The sequence below is a fragment of the Budorcas taxicolor genome, chromosome 2 (assembly GCF_023091745.1).
Source record: "Budorcas taxicolor isolate Tak-1 chromosome 2, Takin1.1, whole genome shotgun sequence".
NCBI classification, from domain to species: Eukaryota; Metazoa; Chordata; class Mammalia; order Artiodactyla; family Bovidae; genus Budorcas; species Budorcas taxicolor.
The window spans coordinates 171695221-171711417 of NC_068911.1; the positions used below are offsets into that span (position 1 = coordinate 171695221).

At 53.8% G+C, this 16197-nt stretch overlaps 1 protein-coding gene across 1 annotated transcript in view; it reads right to left on the reverse strand.

The window, feature by feature from the left end:
- Nucleotides 1-16197, reverse strand: part of MAN1C1 (mannosidase alpha class 1C member 1) — a 149203-nt gene that overhangs the window by 4633 nt on the left and 128373 nt on the right. The window contains exons 7-9 of the mRNA XM_052658300.1: nucleotides 15356-15449; nucleotides 10124-10239; nucleotides 2261-2480 (exon numbers count right to left, since the gene is read on the reverse strand). Of these exons, the coding sequence (XP_052514260.1) occupies nucleotides 2261-2480; nucleotides 10124-10239; nucleotides 15356-15449 (430 nt within the window). The remainder of the gene's footprint in view (nucleotides 1-2260; nucleotides 2481-10123; nucleotides 10240-15355; nucleotides 15450-16197) is intronic.

The window sequence follows — 16197 nt, forward strand, 5'->3', positions numbered from 1 at the left end:
GCGAGACAAAGGTTTGGGTGGTGTGCCCCTCACTGCGTATTTTGAGACCTTAGTCCTGCTAAGATGTGAACCGGAGCTCAGCCAAGAAAGGGTTGCAGGTTTAAGCGCCTTTGGGAACAGTGGGTTTAAACCAAGTAAAAGTCTCTTTTCTGTTGACCCTTCTTTAACTTGCTAATGCAATGATGCTTCTCCATTGCCTGACCCCGACTCCCCACTCCACCCCACCTTCCCTGGGAACCGCTTCTGACACTTTCCAGAACCGCTCTTCCAGAACTGACGGTTTGGGAGACTGCTGAGGTGGAGATGAGGGAAGATTTGCCCAGAAGGCACACATACTCAGGCAGGGGGAGCTGCATAACGACGGCCTGCTGAGCTCGGGGGTTTGCTGTCCTGTCTGGTTTTGGTCAGTTTGCAGCCGTCCCCATTGTCCTGTAACTACCCCTGCAGCCACCATGGATGAGCCCCAGGGCGGGGCTGGGCGCTCACATCCATCTACTTCAATCCTTAAAAGAAACGTTGCTTTGGTTAAGGCAGATGTTATCTGCCTCTCACACATGTGGAAACTGAGGATCAGAGAGACTATGTGGTTTGTCCCAGGTAACACAGCAAGCTGTGGCTGGGCTGGGGTGTAACCCTGGATCTGTCTGATGCCCTTTCCCCAGGCTGTCCTCTCTTTCTCTTCTGGGTCCGACTGTCTAGGTCCAAAATCTAGGGAACGTAGGTCAGATCATCTTCCCTTTAATGCCTGCCCATCCGGTCCAGTCAGCGGAGGGCCCAGCTCTGGTCCTAACGTGGCCCTCCCCCACCTCCCCTGAGGGCTCAGGACCCCTAGACGCTCTGGGCTGCTTTTTCTCAGGGACAAATTGGAGCTTTGCAGGACATCCTACTCATTCATGGAGGGCTTCACAGCAGGGGAATTAGGCAGACCCTGGCCCCTCCAATCCTATCCAGTGGCGGAGCCGCTCTTGGCCATCAGAACCCAGCCGTTTTGCCAGGCTGTTAACGGGGGGGAGAGTGAGAGCGATCGCGGCAGCCATCCGTGGCGGAGCCGGGCTGGCTGCAACAACATGCGCTGTTAAGCGGACTGTCTTTTATGGTCTGGGCTGATTGTCCCCGACGAATAGCAAGTTTTTTGTCATTCCTGAGATGTCCTGTTTGTTTATGGTGCTGGCAGAGACAGCTCTTTGAAGGGAACTGAAGACCAGTTTTAAGGACCCACTGCGAATCGCTGGCCTCCTGAATACAGCTCCAGGAGCTCTGGATTCCACTGTTGCGCTCATGTACTTGTCTTCGGTGGACTGTTAACAAACACCTCCCACAATGCTGGCTGAAGGTGCAGGCTGAATACTTCCCATGGGGCCTAGGAGACCTGTGTTATGTTCCCATTGAACAGATGAGAAAACAGAGGCCACCAGCTGGGTGAGTGGCAGACTGGTACTCAAGCCAGGATTTTTTTTTTTTTTTACTGCAAATCTTGCATGGGTCCTCTCCTCCAACCAAGGCTGGGATTACGACTCAGAGCATTGGGTCCCTTTTGGGGTCCCAGGGTGGGGTGGCCTTGGGCTTTTTCTGAGGGGCACTGTTCAGAGAGGCAGCGTACAAGGTGGGGCTGGGCATCAGAAGACCTGGGTTCCAGCCCCACTGAGCTACTCAGGCGCAGTGTGGTTTTGGCTTAGCCACCGTTTCCCCACCTGTAAAATGAGGAGGTGGGTTCATGATCATTAACGGCGGCGTCTGAGTCTAATGTTTGGCAGTTCTGCCGTGAGGGCTGGCGGGGATGGTGCAGAAGCTCTTGGGCTTCCCGGGGGGTCTTGGATGAGAAGGTGATTATGGGGGTGGTGCCAGGAGGCGGTAAGACCCTCTAAATAGGATTCCAGGGAGGAAAGACAGGGTACGTTGCAGGGTAGAGGCTCAGGGAGAAGGAATTTGCTAGGCTCAGGAAGCGAACGTGTCCAGCTCTGTGCCCCTCATGTGGGAACCTGGCCGGGTCACCTCGGAGCCTCCGTTTCCTCATCTGTGCTGTGATGGTCAGCGATGGGTGTCGAGTGTTGAATGATACCCAGCACAGGCAAAGTGCTTAACACAACACCGTGTTCCCTGTAACTGAGGACAGTTTCAGTGCGTGGCTAGCACACCCCTCATTCAAATTCTGCGTGACCCCTAAGGCGAGGCATCGCTAAGTCCACGTGCTCCCTTCACTCACTGCCGCTCTGCTGGTCTTTCCGGCCTCTCCTGCTGCCCCTTCCCCTTGCAGGGTTACCTGAGCGGGCGTACGACTCGTGGCACGTCTTGGTGATCTGGGCTGCGAGCTCTCGGTAGTGGGCCCTCTTTTCTTCCTTGGCATCCTCAGCGCCGAGGGCGATCATGCCTCCGGAGAAACAGGCCAGGTGCCCCATCTTGTGGTCCAGGATCCCCCCTCGCCACTCCGCGATGTAGGTCAGCCCCCCGGGAGAGACATTCACCAAGTGGGTCTCTATCGCCTGGGAGCAAGGTGGGAATCGGGGCAGGGAGGAAGGGCAAGGGGGGCACAGAGAAGGGAAGGGGGAGGACGGAAAGTGAACATTCTGGAGATGCAGCAAGCGCAAGATCTCCATCCCAGACAAAGGGGGCCTGCTGACCTTGGCTGGGGGTGGTCCCAGGCGGGGCTGGCAAGAGTTTCTGGCACTCACCCAGCTAAGGCCTGCTGCTTGCTGGGGCGGGGTGGGGGGCTTAGGCACAAGGCAGCTTCCCCAGGGTGAGTCTCTTACACAGATTTTTTAAAATCCTTTATGTTCAAACATTTTTAGAAAAAAATCTTTAAAAATTATTATTATTCTGCATTATATCCTCTGTCTCCCACACTGCAGGCAGATTCTTTACCAGCTGAGCCACAAGGGAAGCCCATATCCTCTGTTAAGGAATCTTAACCTGAAGCCTGGATGGCCTGCGAATGGTCTTCAGAGGGTCCAGAGTTCCCCTAATATTGTATGTGACACTTCAGAGCATTTTCCAGGGAAGAGGATCAGTTATATTTGATCAGATTCTCAAAAGGGACCACAGACAATAGGAGCTGCCCCCTACAAGCCCTTATCAGAGGCTTCCTCACTTAATGCCCACAATAAGCCAGGCACAGGGGTCGAGTGGCTTGTCCCAGGTCTCCTACCACAAGGGATCAGGACAAGGACGCCCACATGCCCATGTGTGATTCCTTCCATGACCTGAAAGCTGCTCCTCTTGGTGACAAGGGGCTTTCAGAGTCCCTCCTCGCTCCCCCAAGAGGTGATGCTGTTGGGGAAAGACTCCTAGGATATTGGGGGGATGTGGTTGTCAGGCCATCACACCCCCGACTTCCTGCTGTTAGTCCCTGGGACTCCAGGAGCCCTGGAGACGGCGGTGATGGTGGCAGCCACCCACATGGTGCAGGCCTGCACTCGATGGGTCCTGCTGCAGGGTAGAGCCTCGGGGCCTGGCCAGGCGTCTGCCTCCACTGGTCCCCTCCACTCTGTTCTCTGGGGTGGGATGGGGGGCTCTGTACTCTGTAAATAGCACACGTGCCTTCATCTTGGGCCTCCGTAATGCCCTCCCATGGCTTCCAAGTGCCCTCAGACAAAAGTCCAGCAGGGCCTCCGACTCTGTGATCTGTACCCTGAGGCTTAACCCAACGCCAGGGACATGGCTCCCAGGTGTAGACTTCAGGTCAAACCGCATCTCCACCAGCCCCCAGCTGTGTGACACTGGGCACGTTCTCTGTTCTCTCTGTGCCTCAATTTCCTCATGTACAAAACCAGGGTGAGAGCATGAACCGCTTCACAGGGTTATGAGGGTCCAGTGTGACGAGTCTGCAGAGCTTAGCATGTTTCTGTGCAGAGAGGCCTTAATAAAGAGGCTTGCTACCTCCAACTCTGCCGCTTCCTTGGTGAGAATAGCCCCGTCGAAACCACGGCAGCCCCATCACTCTACGACCCTGTTATCTCTCTATGTGGTGCTGGCCTCACGTGCCTGCTCCTATTTGTATATGATTCTATGGGATATCTGCCTCCATCCCAGGACCCTGAGTACCAGGTGATGGCAGAAGTCACCATCGTCAAGCACCAGCCAGTGGCTGGCAAGGGGGAGGTCCTGAGGCAACACTTGTTCCTTAATCTGTTTTTCCTTACCAGGAAAAGCAGAGAGGCTGGCAATTATGACTCCTCTCCAGTCTGCCCTCCGGCCTCCCCCACTCTCTCCCTCCCCTTCCCTGGCCCTGGCCACACCTGTGCCCCCTCCCAGCCCCCAGGACATTTTGTGAGTGCCCTCAGTGCCAGCGCTGTGCTCCGTGCAGGGGATACAGCCCAGAAGATGGGCCTGGGCCGCAGGGAGCGTGGGCACAGAGGCTTCCCAACAAAAGCAAATACACCTGAGAATCATAACTTGTGATCAACATTTGAATAAAACAAGTTAAGGGGATGAGACAGAAAAAAGCTTGGGGAGCGGGGTGGTCCTACGCGGCAGAGTGAGGTCAGAGATGGTTTCAACGCTGGTGACCTCCACCGAGACCTTTTTTTCCTGCCTTGGGCTTTGTTGCAACTGCTGTTTCTTCCCTAAGCTCCAGCCCCAACTTGCTACCTCCAGCTCTGCCGCTTCCTTGGTGAGAACACCCCAGTCGAAACCACAGCGGTCCTATTACCCTACGACCCTGTTATCTCTCTATGCGGTGCTGGCCCCACTTGCCTGCTCCTATCTGTATACGTTTCTATGGGACGTCTGCCTCTATCCCAGGACTCTGAGTGCCAGGCGACAGCAGAAGCCACCACCATCAACCACCAGCCAGTGGCTGGCACAGGGGAGGTGCTCAGACAACACTTGTTCCTTGATCTGTTTTTCTTTTGCCCTCAGCTGTCAGGCCCAGGCTGGTGGGCTGGCACAGGACCCTCGCTGAGCAGCAGATGGGGAAGCTCCGATGATGTGACTGATGCGCCAGGGCACTGCTCTCCTTGGGAGGAGCACTGGGGTGACCTGCAGGGCTGCGGGGCCCTGACCGGGCAGAGCTGGGTCCACCGCAGCTGCTCTGCAGTGCTAAGTGCGTTGGAGCAGGGAAGGGTGGCAGGGCTAGTCCTGAGTGCAGAACCCTGATTCAGTTACCCACTGTCAACAATTGGGAGAGGACCCAGACATGCAGGGAGATCCTAGGAAGCTTCGCACTGCAGCTGGAAATCGGCACCTTTAAGACTGTCTCCCATCGGTTAACTTCTGTTTTGGGGTTAATGGGGCTTCCTGGGTGGCTCCGAGGGTGAAGAATCTGCCGGCAATGTGGGAGACCTGGGATTGATCCCTGGGTTGTGAAGATCCCCTGGAGAAGGGAATGGCTACTCACTACAGTATTCTGGTCTGGAGAATTTCATGGACAGAGGAGCCTGGCAGGCTACAGTCTGTGGCGTCATAAAGAGTTGGATGTGATGGCGTGACTAACACTTTCGCTTTCACCACGCTACGTAACTGTGGTAAAGAGTGAAAAGACAGGCCAGTCTCTCTCTGACGATACAACTGAGACAAGCAAATGTAAAGGTGAAAAAGCAAACCCCAAAGCTTTCTAAAACCCTAAGCAAGACAAGACACAGCACAGTCTGGCAACTGACCGGTAGAAAGGCTAAAATCATAGCAAGAGACAGAGTAGAGAGCTGAGTTTGAACCGCAGCTCTGCAGTTTGAGAGCTGCATGACTTTGGGCAAATTGCTTTACTTTTCTGAAGACTCTCTTTCTGTAAAATGGGAACAATACTTCCTGGATGGTTACGAAGCTGCTCAAAGACTCTGGCTAAGCACTGGCACTGACGGTTCCTTCCTTCGCCTCCTGGAGGGTACCCTGTCTGCACTCTCCTGAGGGGGCTGTCAGACCAGCCAGGGTCCTCTGTGATTTGGCAGCTGGTACGTGGAGGATCTGGAGTCAGTGAGACCTGTGTTTGAGCCCTGGCTGTGACACTTGCTGCTGGGGGCCTTGCGCCTGTCTTTTTTTAAAATTAATTTATTTTTTAATTGAAGGGTAACTGCTTTACAGAATTTTGTTGTTTTCTGCCAAATATCAACATGAATCAGCCATAGGTCTACATATGTGCCATCCCTCTTGAACCTCCCATCTCCCTCCCCTCTAGGTTGTTACAGGGCCCCTGTTTGAGTTCCCTGAGTCATACAGCAAATTCCCATTGGCTATCTATTTTACATATGGTAATGTAAAGTAATGCTCAAATTTTGAGCTAGCAAAATTGAGCTAGCAAAGTAAAATTTTGCTAAGTAAAGTGAAGTAAAATTTAATTTGGTAAAAAAGTAAAATTTAGAAAAAAATTGAGCTAGCAAAGTAATGCTCAAAATTCTCCAAGCCAGGCTTCAATAGTATGTGAACTGTGAAATTCCAGATGTTCAAGCTGGATTTAGAAAAGGCAGAGGAACCAGAGATCAAATTGCCAACATCCACTGGATCATGGAAAAAGCAAGAGAGTTCCAGGAAAACATCTATTTCTGCTTTATTGACTATACCAAAGCCTTTGACTGGGTGGATCACAACAAACTGTGGAAAATTCTGAAAGAGATGGGAATACCTAACCACCTAACCTGCCTCTTGAGAAATCTGTATGCAGGTCAGGAAGCAACAGTTAGAACTGGACATGGAACAACAGACTGGTTCCAAATAGGGAAAGGAGTACGTCAAGGCTGTATATTGTCACCCTGCTTATTTAACTTATATGCAGACTACATCCTGAGAAACGCTGGGCTGGAAGAAGCACAAGCTGGAATCAAGATTGCAGGGAGAAATACCAATAACCTCAGATATGCAGATGATACCACTTATGGCAGAAAGTGAAGAGGAACTAAAGAGCCTCTTGATGAAAGTGAAAGAGGGGAGTGAAAAAGTTGGCCTAAACTTCAACATTCAGAAAACGACTTCATGGCAAATAGATGGGGAAGCACTGGAAACAGTGGCAGACTTTATTTTTGGGGGCTCCAAAATCACTGCAGATGGTGATTGCAGCCATGAAATTAAAAGACGCTTGCTCTTTGGAAGGAAAGTTATGGCCAACTTAGACAGCATATTAAAAAGCAGAGACATTACTTTGCCAACAAAGGTCTGTCTAGTCAAGGCTATGGTTTTTCCAGTTTTCACGTATGGATGTGAGAGTTGGACTAGAAAGAAAGCTGAGTGCCAAAGAATTGATGCTTTTGAACTTTGGTGTTGGAGAAGACTCTTGAGAGTCCCTTGGACTGCAAGGAGATCCAACCAGTCCATCCTAAAGGAGATCAGTCCTGAATATTCATTGGAAGGACTGATGCTGAAGCTGAAACCCCAATACTTTGGCCACCTGATGCAAAGAGCTGACTCATTGGAAAAGACCCTGATGTTGGAAAAGATTGAAGGCAGGAGAAGGGGACAATAGAGGATGAGATGGCTGGATGGCATCACCGACTCAATGGACATGAGTTTGAGTAGTCTCCGGGAGTTGGTGATGGACAGGGAAGCCTGGCGTGTTGCAGTCCATGGGGTTGCAAAGAGTCAGACACGACTGACCGAACTGAATGTAAGTTTCCATGTTAATCTTCCCATACATTTCACCCTCTCCTTCCTCCTCCAGACCTTGGGCCTTTCTAAGCCTCAGTTTCATTACCTGTAAGAAGGGCACTAAATAAGGCCAGGTACCCAGCACAGCTGCCTAGAGGAGACCACAAGGACAGAAACTCTCTGCTCTTCCTGTTGTACCTCCTCTTGACCCCCAGGGGTGTGCCTGCCAGCCTGTCTGAACCCCCGCCCCCCATGCCCACCCTAGCAGGAAATTGGTCTGACCTGCACATTGGAGGCCCTGAGGCAGCTTTCACAGTAGTTGCCTGGGCCCCAACCCAGAGGTGATAAACTAACCTTGTTGGGGTGCAGCCTGGGCACCAGGATTTTACAGCTCCTCAGGTGATTTTTAACATGCCAACAAGGTTGACAACCACCAGAACATTCTTCAAAGCCCCAAACTCTCCAGAGGCCCAGCCTTTACCCGGGGTCAGAGACACTGCAGGCTCTTCACTGGGGAGATCCAATGCCAGAGCAAAGCTGAGTTCTCTCCTGTTCAAGCAAGTGTTTCTATAAAGCTCCCCGTTTGCTTAAATAATTCATGGCCATTTCTTCCCTTGAAGCCTCAGCTACAGTGTGCCCTGAGGGCTGGGAACCGGGCTGCTCGTTAACTTTTCTGTTTATTCTGCAGGGAAGGCAGAAAGGGCCTCTCCAGGCAGCACTGCTGGACCTGACCGCTAATCCTTGACAGAGGCTGCAGCTGCAGCTCAGCCCGGAAACTTGGAGTGGATGGGGCTGAGCCAGACAGAGCTGGGACAGGAGTCCTGGGACCTGCTTCACGACTGAGGTCTTGGCGCCGGGGAGCTGGGCAGGGGAAATTCATTACTGAGCCTACAGTTTTAAGGGGTCCATGGCTCTGGAGGGCTGTTCCAGTGTGTTTCCTTGAAGGACTACTATTCCTGGCCGGATTCAAGTGATCAGAGCATTGTCAGATGCCATTCATCCATCCAATTGCTGCCCACACCCATTCATCCACCTATATCCACCCACCCACCCATCCTTCCACTCACCCATCCACCCATCCATCCACCCACTCACACACCTCTCCTCCCTGCCTTCCTCCCCACTTCCTTTTCTTCCATCCTTCCACCCACCTATCCACCCATTCAGCCATCCATCTGTCCTTCCTTCCCGCCCTCCCTCTATCCATTTATTTGCTCACAAGATAGTGATTGTATGCCCGCCCCTTAGGTACCAAGCACTGTTTTGGGAGTCAAGCACACAGTGAAGGAGTTGACAAGACCCTTGTACTAGACAGCTCAGGAAGAGAGACTGTAAACCAGAGAACAAGTATCATACATAGGATCATTCTAGATGCTGACAAAGGTGAAGATGACGAATAATGAGCCTAAGGCATGTGAGAGAGAAAGAAGCCGGGGAAGGCTAATTCTATGGCCTTTGAGTTGATCAACAGGCAGGACCCAGCCACGTGAATGATATTCCAGGTAGGAGGGCGGCAGGTACCAAAGCTCTGAGGTGGGACTGAGCCGGTGTGCCCGAGGGAGGCTGGGGACCAGAGCTCAGAGGGCAAGGGGGAGAGAGAGAGGTCAGGGTGACTGGCAGGCCCAGGTCAGGGACTGTGGGCAAAGGCGAGAAGTCTGGTTTGTTCCAAGTGCCGAGCAGCTGTGCGGGGAGGAATATGCACTTAAAACTATTCGGGCTGTCACGGAAGAACCGACTTAAGAGTGGGGAGGGGTGAGCAAGGAATCCAGTTAGCTTCAACCAAGGAGGGAGCAGAATAGACCCAACCTGCTCAATGTACTTTATGAGGAAACTGAGGCCCGGAGCCTGCCTCTTGTTTTGTTGGGCTCAAAGGTGTCTTACCAGTGGGCTGCTGGGTTCCAACCCCCCTTCAGAATAGCCCAGGCTAACTGGCTGCCCATCAGTCCCACAGTCTCTGCCCCTTTGGCCCATCTGAGCCTAGCATCCTTGTTCACTCCATGCCACGTGAACAGACCAGCTGAGAGACAGTGGGGAGAGCCTGGCGGCTGGCTTTGGAGACTTGGCTTTAGCTGGAGTTCTGCCCGTTCTGTGCTGCGTGTCTTTGAGCCAGTGCCTTCCCCTCTCTGGGCCCATAGGATGGGGTGCCCTGCTGAGGGAGGCCCCTCCCAGCTTGGATGTGCTAATTACGTCCCCTCTGGTTCAGCCGGAAGATGCGATGCGAGGGTCTTGCTTTGGCAGCCTCCCTTGGGGGCCCCTGTGTTCTCAGTTCTGACACAGCAGGAGCACAGACCCTGCGGTTTCTGAATCAGGATGCCTGCTGCTTCCCCTGAGGCCTTGGAGAAATGACTTCATCATCTTCAGCCTGGGTTCTGCATTTGTAAAACGAGGGGGCTGACATAGCCCTGATTTCAAGGTATTTGAGAAGAGTCACAGACAGGGTGTGCAGAGCGACAGGCTGGGGAGGGGACAGTCTCAGGGTTCCTTTGGGCCCGCTCGCCGTTGGGGGCGGGAGTGGGCAGAGGTGCGTGGGGGGGGCAGGCTCTCAGCTCTCAGGGACCCTTGGGGAGCTGGCGGCGAGTGACCAAACCGCCCAGGCAGAGTCAGGCGCCTGTCTTACCTCCAAGGCTTCGTAGTACATCTCTTTTGCTTCCATATCTGTCTTGGCCGACATCAGCCAGGACTTGATCAAATATTCATAAAAACTGTCCCCGAGTCCTCCAACCGAGACGTGGTCTGTGAGGGGAGAGAGGACAGGAATATTATCTCCACCGGCCGCCGGCAGGACTTATCGGGTGAGCTCGGTGGGGAGCGCGCATTTAATCCCCGGCCTCAGACACCCCAGCAGAACGGTTCAAGGGTGCTGGGAGAATGGCGTGGCCTGCGACTGGGGGCCACCAGGGCAGCTCGAGCTCGATGGCCTCACACAAAAGTGCAGGGGCTCCTCCGGCTGCCATAAATCACGTCGTTTAGCAGGCGGAGGACGGCAGGGCCGCTGGTTATTAGCTGTGAGTGAGTTGCATTTCTTTAAAAAGATAATCTGGTGGCAAGGAGTTCAGAGATTTTTTATTACCTGGTGCCAAACATGGTAATTAATGCTGGACAGGTTCATAAAAGGCCACGGGAAGGAGGAACGAGAGGCTTAATTTAGTCGGTCACAGTGCAGAGCTATTCTGAAAAAGCCAGGTTTAAATGTAGCCAATTGGGATGAACGGAGTTCAAAGGAGCAGGGGGAGGGAAAACCGGGTTGGAGGACCCCTCCGTCCGTCCTGGGGAGCAGGACCTCCAGGCGTGGCTGGACGAGCAGGCATCCCCATGCAAGGCAGCTCCGAGAGAGCGACAGCTGGCAGACGAGCTCTGAATTACAGAAGCGAGGGCGCATCTCACTCCCATTAACAGGCCACATCAAGGCCTTCAGTAGATACGACAAGGAGCGAACTGCGGTTCCTGGTTAAGCAGGGGGACAGAGAAAGAAAGGAAAGGGGCTGGATGAAGGCAGGGTGTGGGAAACGGGAAGAGGATTTTCAGCTCCTCTGGAGAAAGAGGAGGCTGAAAGAGAGAAGGGAGGGGAAGGGGGTAGAGGCAAGAGAAAGAAATAGAGAATATGGCAATAGCTACCCTCTTTCGAGGGTCTACTGTGGGCCAGAAGCTTTACTGTAGTACGTGTAACAGTCTTCCCAAGAGCCCTGTAAAGTAAGCACCACAAACCCCATTTCCCAGATGGGAAAACTGAGAGTGAGTCTAAATAGCTCAGCCACCAAGCCAGTAGAGCTCCCACTTTCTGCAGCTTCACACAGTCAACCAAGAGAAGGAGGCAAAGACGGAGAGAGAAAGAAAGGACAGATGTGAAGAGGGAGAGACCAGAAATGGGAGGAAAAGACAGATGGGAACCAGAAGAGGGGGCTTATAGGAGGCCCCACAGTAAACCAGCCCTGCCAGCCCCCTCCGGCCCCCTCCTTAAACAAATCCTGGTCCAGCAAGAGTTCAGGAAGGGGACAAGCACTTGGGAAAATGGGAACAGACCAGATAAAGCCTGGGGCCTAGGGAGGCGTGGGAGGGGGCCAGTGTGGGCTGGACTTTGTTACCCGAAAAGACGGAACCAGCCTAGTGTCCCCCTCGGCCCCTCTCCCTGGGGAAGAACCCAGCTGGGCCAGCACAGAGGTGGGCAGGGCTGTGCAGGAGACCCGCGCTGAGCAGAGGTTGGGGGAGGCTGGAGGTTGGACCAGGTCAGCCTCCACAGAAGGGGCTGTGGCTGGTGGCACAGAGGAGGGGCACGGTGACCTCCACGGGCATCTACTGGGCCTGCCTCTTCTCCACCGCCCCAAACGCTGCAGCTCCCCCCACCACACTCTGTCTCACCTGCGATGACCCCTCTGCCGAGAAGACCTCTCCCCCCTGCCATGGCTCAGGCCCTCTCCCTGCTTCGCTCCACCTAGAAAGGCTTTCCTCTGCGTCCCCACAGGGGGACCATGAGGAAGGAGGGAGATAAGGCAGCTGTGCCCTCTGGCCCGGTGCCCTCCTGCGGCAGGTGCTAGGTGACAGCGGCCCCCACCGTTGCTGGGTGCCGTACCGTCAGGACCTGTCTGTGGATCTGCCTTCCCCGCTCGGCTGTGGGCTGTGTGGGGAGGGACCATGGGGGATTCGCAGCTGTGCCCAGTGCCTTCACGGCACACAGTGGACGCCCCAGTGGGCCCTGAGTGAGAGAGAGGCGAGCAGATTTGGGCTGTGCTGGGAAGGACCTTGAAGGCCACGCCAGCGAGGCTGGACTTCATCATATGACTGCAGAGCGTGGGTGAGTGACGAGGTCCAGGGCTTCGCCTGGCAGGTGTGTGTGGGAGAGGGGAGCCAGGTAGCAGGTGTCCCACAGTTGTCTGAGACAGGACCCCCCTTGGGATGTGCGTAGAGTTTCACAGGGCCTTGGCTGCAGTGCACAGTTCTTATCTGGAGGTCCTGCCGCTTTCTAGCCTCTATGTGTGTGTGTGTGATGTGTGTGATGTATGTGGTGTGTGATATGCGTGTAATGTGTGTGGGCGATGTGTGTGTGTGTGTGTGGTGTCTTCCCACACCAAGGGGCACAGGGGAAAAGTACAGGAGTGGGAATTAGAAACATTAGCTCAGGACAAGTCAGACCCCCGCCCTGGGGGGTCTCCGTCTCCCCCAGAAGACGGATTTGTAAAATGCAGATGGGAGCAAGAGTTTGTGTGCGTGAGTGGAGCTGGATTCTTCTGCTTCCTGACCATGTCAACAACACTCCCATCACACTCGGCAGCGGGAGGCGGCCACCCTACACGCCTGGGAATCGCCGGCAGGAAAGTAGCGTGAAGCTGGGGAAGCGGCCAGGCTGCAGCTGGCGGGCTGCTCATGCTCCTACGCCCACGGGGGAGAATCTGGGCTCACCACGTCCCTCCCACCAAGGACGGTGTGGGATTCAGGCGGTGGACAAGGAGGCCAAGCCACTCCAGGGGCCAAGCCGGAGGGCTGGCAGCTCTTCCAGCTCTGCTGCGGCCGGTCTCATCTTGGTGCTTGGTGCCAGCAGCAGCCTGGTGGACTTATCCTGGCTGCGACGTCCGAGGGGCGGGAGAGTCTCTGCCTCTCGCTACCCTGACGCCCAGCTTCAGGCAGGAGTGGGGACTGGGCAAAAGCATGGGTCTGGGCTGGGAGGCAGCCTCAGTTAGTTCTTCGCCTCCCGAAGCTGCAATGTCTGTGGCTGCAAGTGGGCTACACAGAGGGTTCAAGGAGAGCTAAGAACGTGAACTTGGCTTGTGCAAGATGGGAATGGTATCATCTGCTGGAAAATCACACAGCCATCCAGAAAACAAAACCAAACAAACCCAGTGAAAACCACAGAAAACCTGAGAAGACCCTGGCACCAAAGCCAGGGGAGGCGGAAGGCAGGCACCCAAAGGAGCACGGCTTGCTTTATAACCTTCCCTCTGCAATCCAGTGGCCCTTGGCTTCATATTTTATTAATAGGAAACATTTTTCCATATGTGACTGAGTCTGCCCAGCCCTGCGACCCTAGGTGTAGCCTGCAAAGAAAATTATGCTTCTCAGCAGGGCTGGGGAAGGTGGGGAGGCTCCCCTGTAATTTGCCAAGGTGGCCCTTCAGGCTGGGAAGCCACGCCCCTTGCCCCCTGGTAATGGGTTTTGCTGCCTTGTCCTGGAGCAGCTAGGGCCGGCAGCTGCACAGTTTATCTCTTCACCCAGTCAGGCCTAGCAATTAAAGGCAGTAACAGTTATTGAACTGTCCCTTCCCGTGGCCATAATCTGTAATTCAAACCTTCATTTTCCCCTGGCACTTCTGAATTTGGTCGTGTGCTTTGGTTATAAATACTTTGCGTTTCTCCAAGCAGTTTTTGCAGGAGGCTCCTTGGGAATGAGGTCATCACCAAGGAAAATTCCCGGGTCGAATTTTCTGGGCCTCCTGAACCGGCAGATCCTAGACGCTCTGGCTTGGAAAGGCAGGCCTCTGCAGTTTCCTCACAGTATCCCTGCTGGCCGGCCAGCTGGCCCTCCAGGCCCTGCTTGCATACTTCTGGTGATGGGTGCTTATTACCTGTTAGGACAACCCATGCCATCTTTTTTTTTTTTTGTCTTTTTTTGAATTTGTTACGGTATTGCTTCCATTTTATGTTTTGTTTTTTTGGCCTTGAGGCATGTGAGAGCTTAGCTCCCCACCAGGGATCCAACCCGCACCCTCTGCATTGGAAGGCAACGTCTTAACAACTGGACAACAACTGCCAAGGAAATCACAACCCATGTCATCTTTGGAGAATGAACCGAAATCTGTTTACTGCAGCTTTTGACCACTGCTCCCACGCCCTTCTGTAGTACACAAAGATCATATCTCTAGCTCTCCTCCCATTTTGCAAGAGAGGAAACCAAGGCTCAAAGAGAAGAAGTGACGTTCCCCCTGCGCCCCCCAGGGTGGGCAGGAATTAGACTCAGGTTCACCTCGTCCCTGAGCCCTTGCTGATGACATTACAACTGGGGTTGGAGGCAGGGAACAGGGTAAGGGGGCAAGAAAAAAAAAGGTAAGGGTAAAGAGAAAGGGTCCTTGTCTGGGTAGAGGCAGTGGAGGTGGGGCTTCCGGGCGAGTCTTGGGAAGCCCTGAGAGGCAGGGCGCATGGAACCAATCTGTGCTGAGTGTGACTACAGGACTAGGGCCTTGGTCAGAAAAGGCAAGGCAGAGCTGGGCTTCCCGATAGTGGGGCAATGCTGGAGGCTGGGCGACCTTAACACTCCCCTGCCTGGGAGTTTCACAAACCCCATTCTGTTTCAGTGGGTGGAGCTGGGGGCTGTGAATGAGGCTCCAGAGGTGACCCACAACTGTCTGGTTGAAAAAAAAGCCTCTGAACAGAAACAGCTGGAAATCCTAGCACTGATTCTTGTAGGTGTAAGATGTGAGTGAGGAACTCATGATTTTTATATTGCTGTATAGGTAGGATCTGCTTAAATGTTTTTTTTTAAGAAATTAAAGTTGGAGGAAAGGAACCAGACGAAGCAGGGTGGGAGGGGATTGCATGGCTTTTCTTGGAGCCACATTTAGAGTAAACTTCTAACAGGAGCACTCTTGCAAGTCTGGGGGAGGATGAAGGAGGTTTTGGTGGGCATCAGAAGAGATGGAAGGCTGGGGATGGCTAGCACATGGGCGATGTACAGGGTGGGCCTCACACCTGTCACAAAGGTAATGGCAACAGTAATGAGCACTCCCCACGGCTCCTGGCAGGAGGGTGGTACTCAGGAGCCCTGAGCAAATGCATCACCCCTCACTGGGCCCAGGTGTCTCACACAGCCTGGCGGGCGGGGAAGCTGGGCAGAAATCCAGTGGACCAGGGGCACCTGTACTCACGTTGCATCCAATTCCCGCTCACCGGGCTGAGGAAGTTGGGGTAGAGGCCAAAGGGCTTGTCAATTTCCCGAAGGACCTTTCGGATGTTCCTGACCTGCCAAGAGATGGACACCAGGCACATCTTTACTTTCTCCAAGGAGTCAGCTGATTTCCAGCCCACTGAGGACTGGGGTGGCTGATTCCAATCCAGAGGGGAAAACATTCCAACAAGGAAAGGAGAGCTGGGTGGGTAACCAGCAGTTGGCTCCAATCTGGAGGTCAAGAGAGGGGCCCTTGTGCTCAAGAGTGGGGCGCGGCAGGATGTGGCCATAGTGGGGCCTGACTTCCCACCTCTGTGCTGACCCATCTGCCAGGGGCCCTGCCAGTCTCCCCTTCACTGTGTGTGGATTTCGGGGACGAGTCTTTTTACGAGGGGCTCCGTATAAGTGATAGTCGCTCATTTGTAAGTGCTAGACAAAACTGTCTTTTTAACAGTCAGAAATGGTTAAATATTGGCAGTTTCACATAAGCCTGGTAATATGTTGTTTTATCTGACACGGTAGGAACCATTCCAGAAGGGAGGATCCTTAGCATTCTTGTGCCCTAATAGGCATCTCGGGGTTTTAATAACAACTGCAACAGCTGTTAACATTTCTCAGTTACTCTGAGCCAGACCCATCAGAGACACGATCACCAACCCTCCTAACAATCCATACGGGATTATCATCTCAGTTTAACAGGCAAGGAACCAGGACGTTGGAGAGGTGCAGTCACTTGCCCGTGGTCACGGGGCTTGTAGTGGCAGAACCAGGGCCTGAGTCTGGTCTGTCCGTCCTCACAGAGTGGTCCCGGGTCCAACAGGG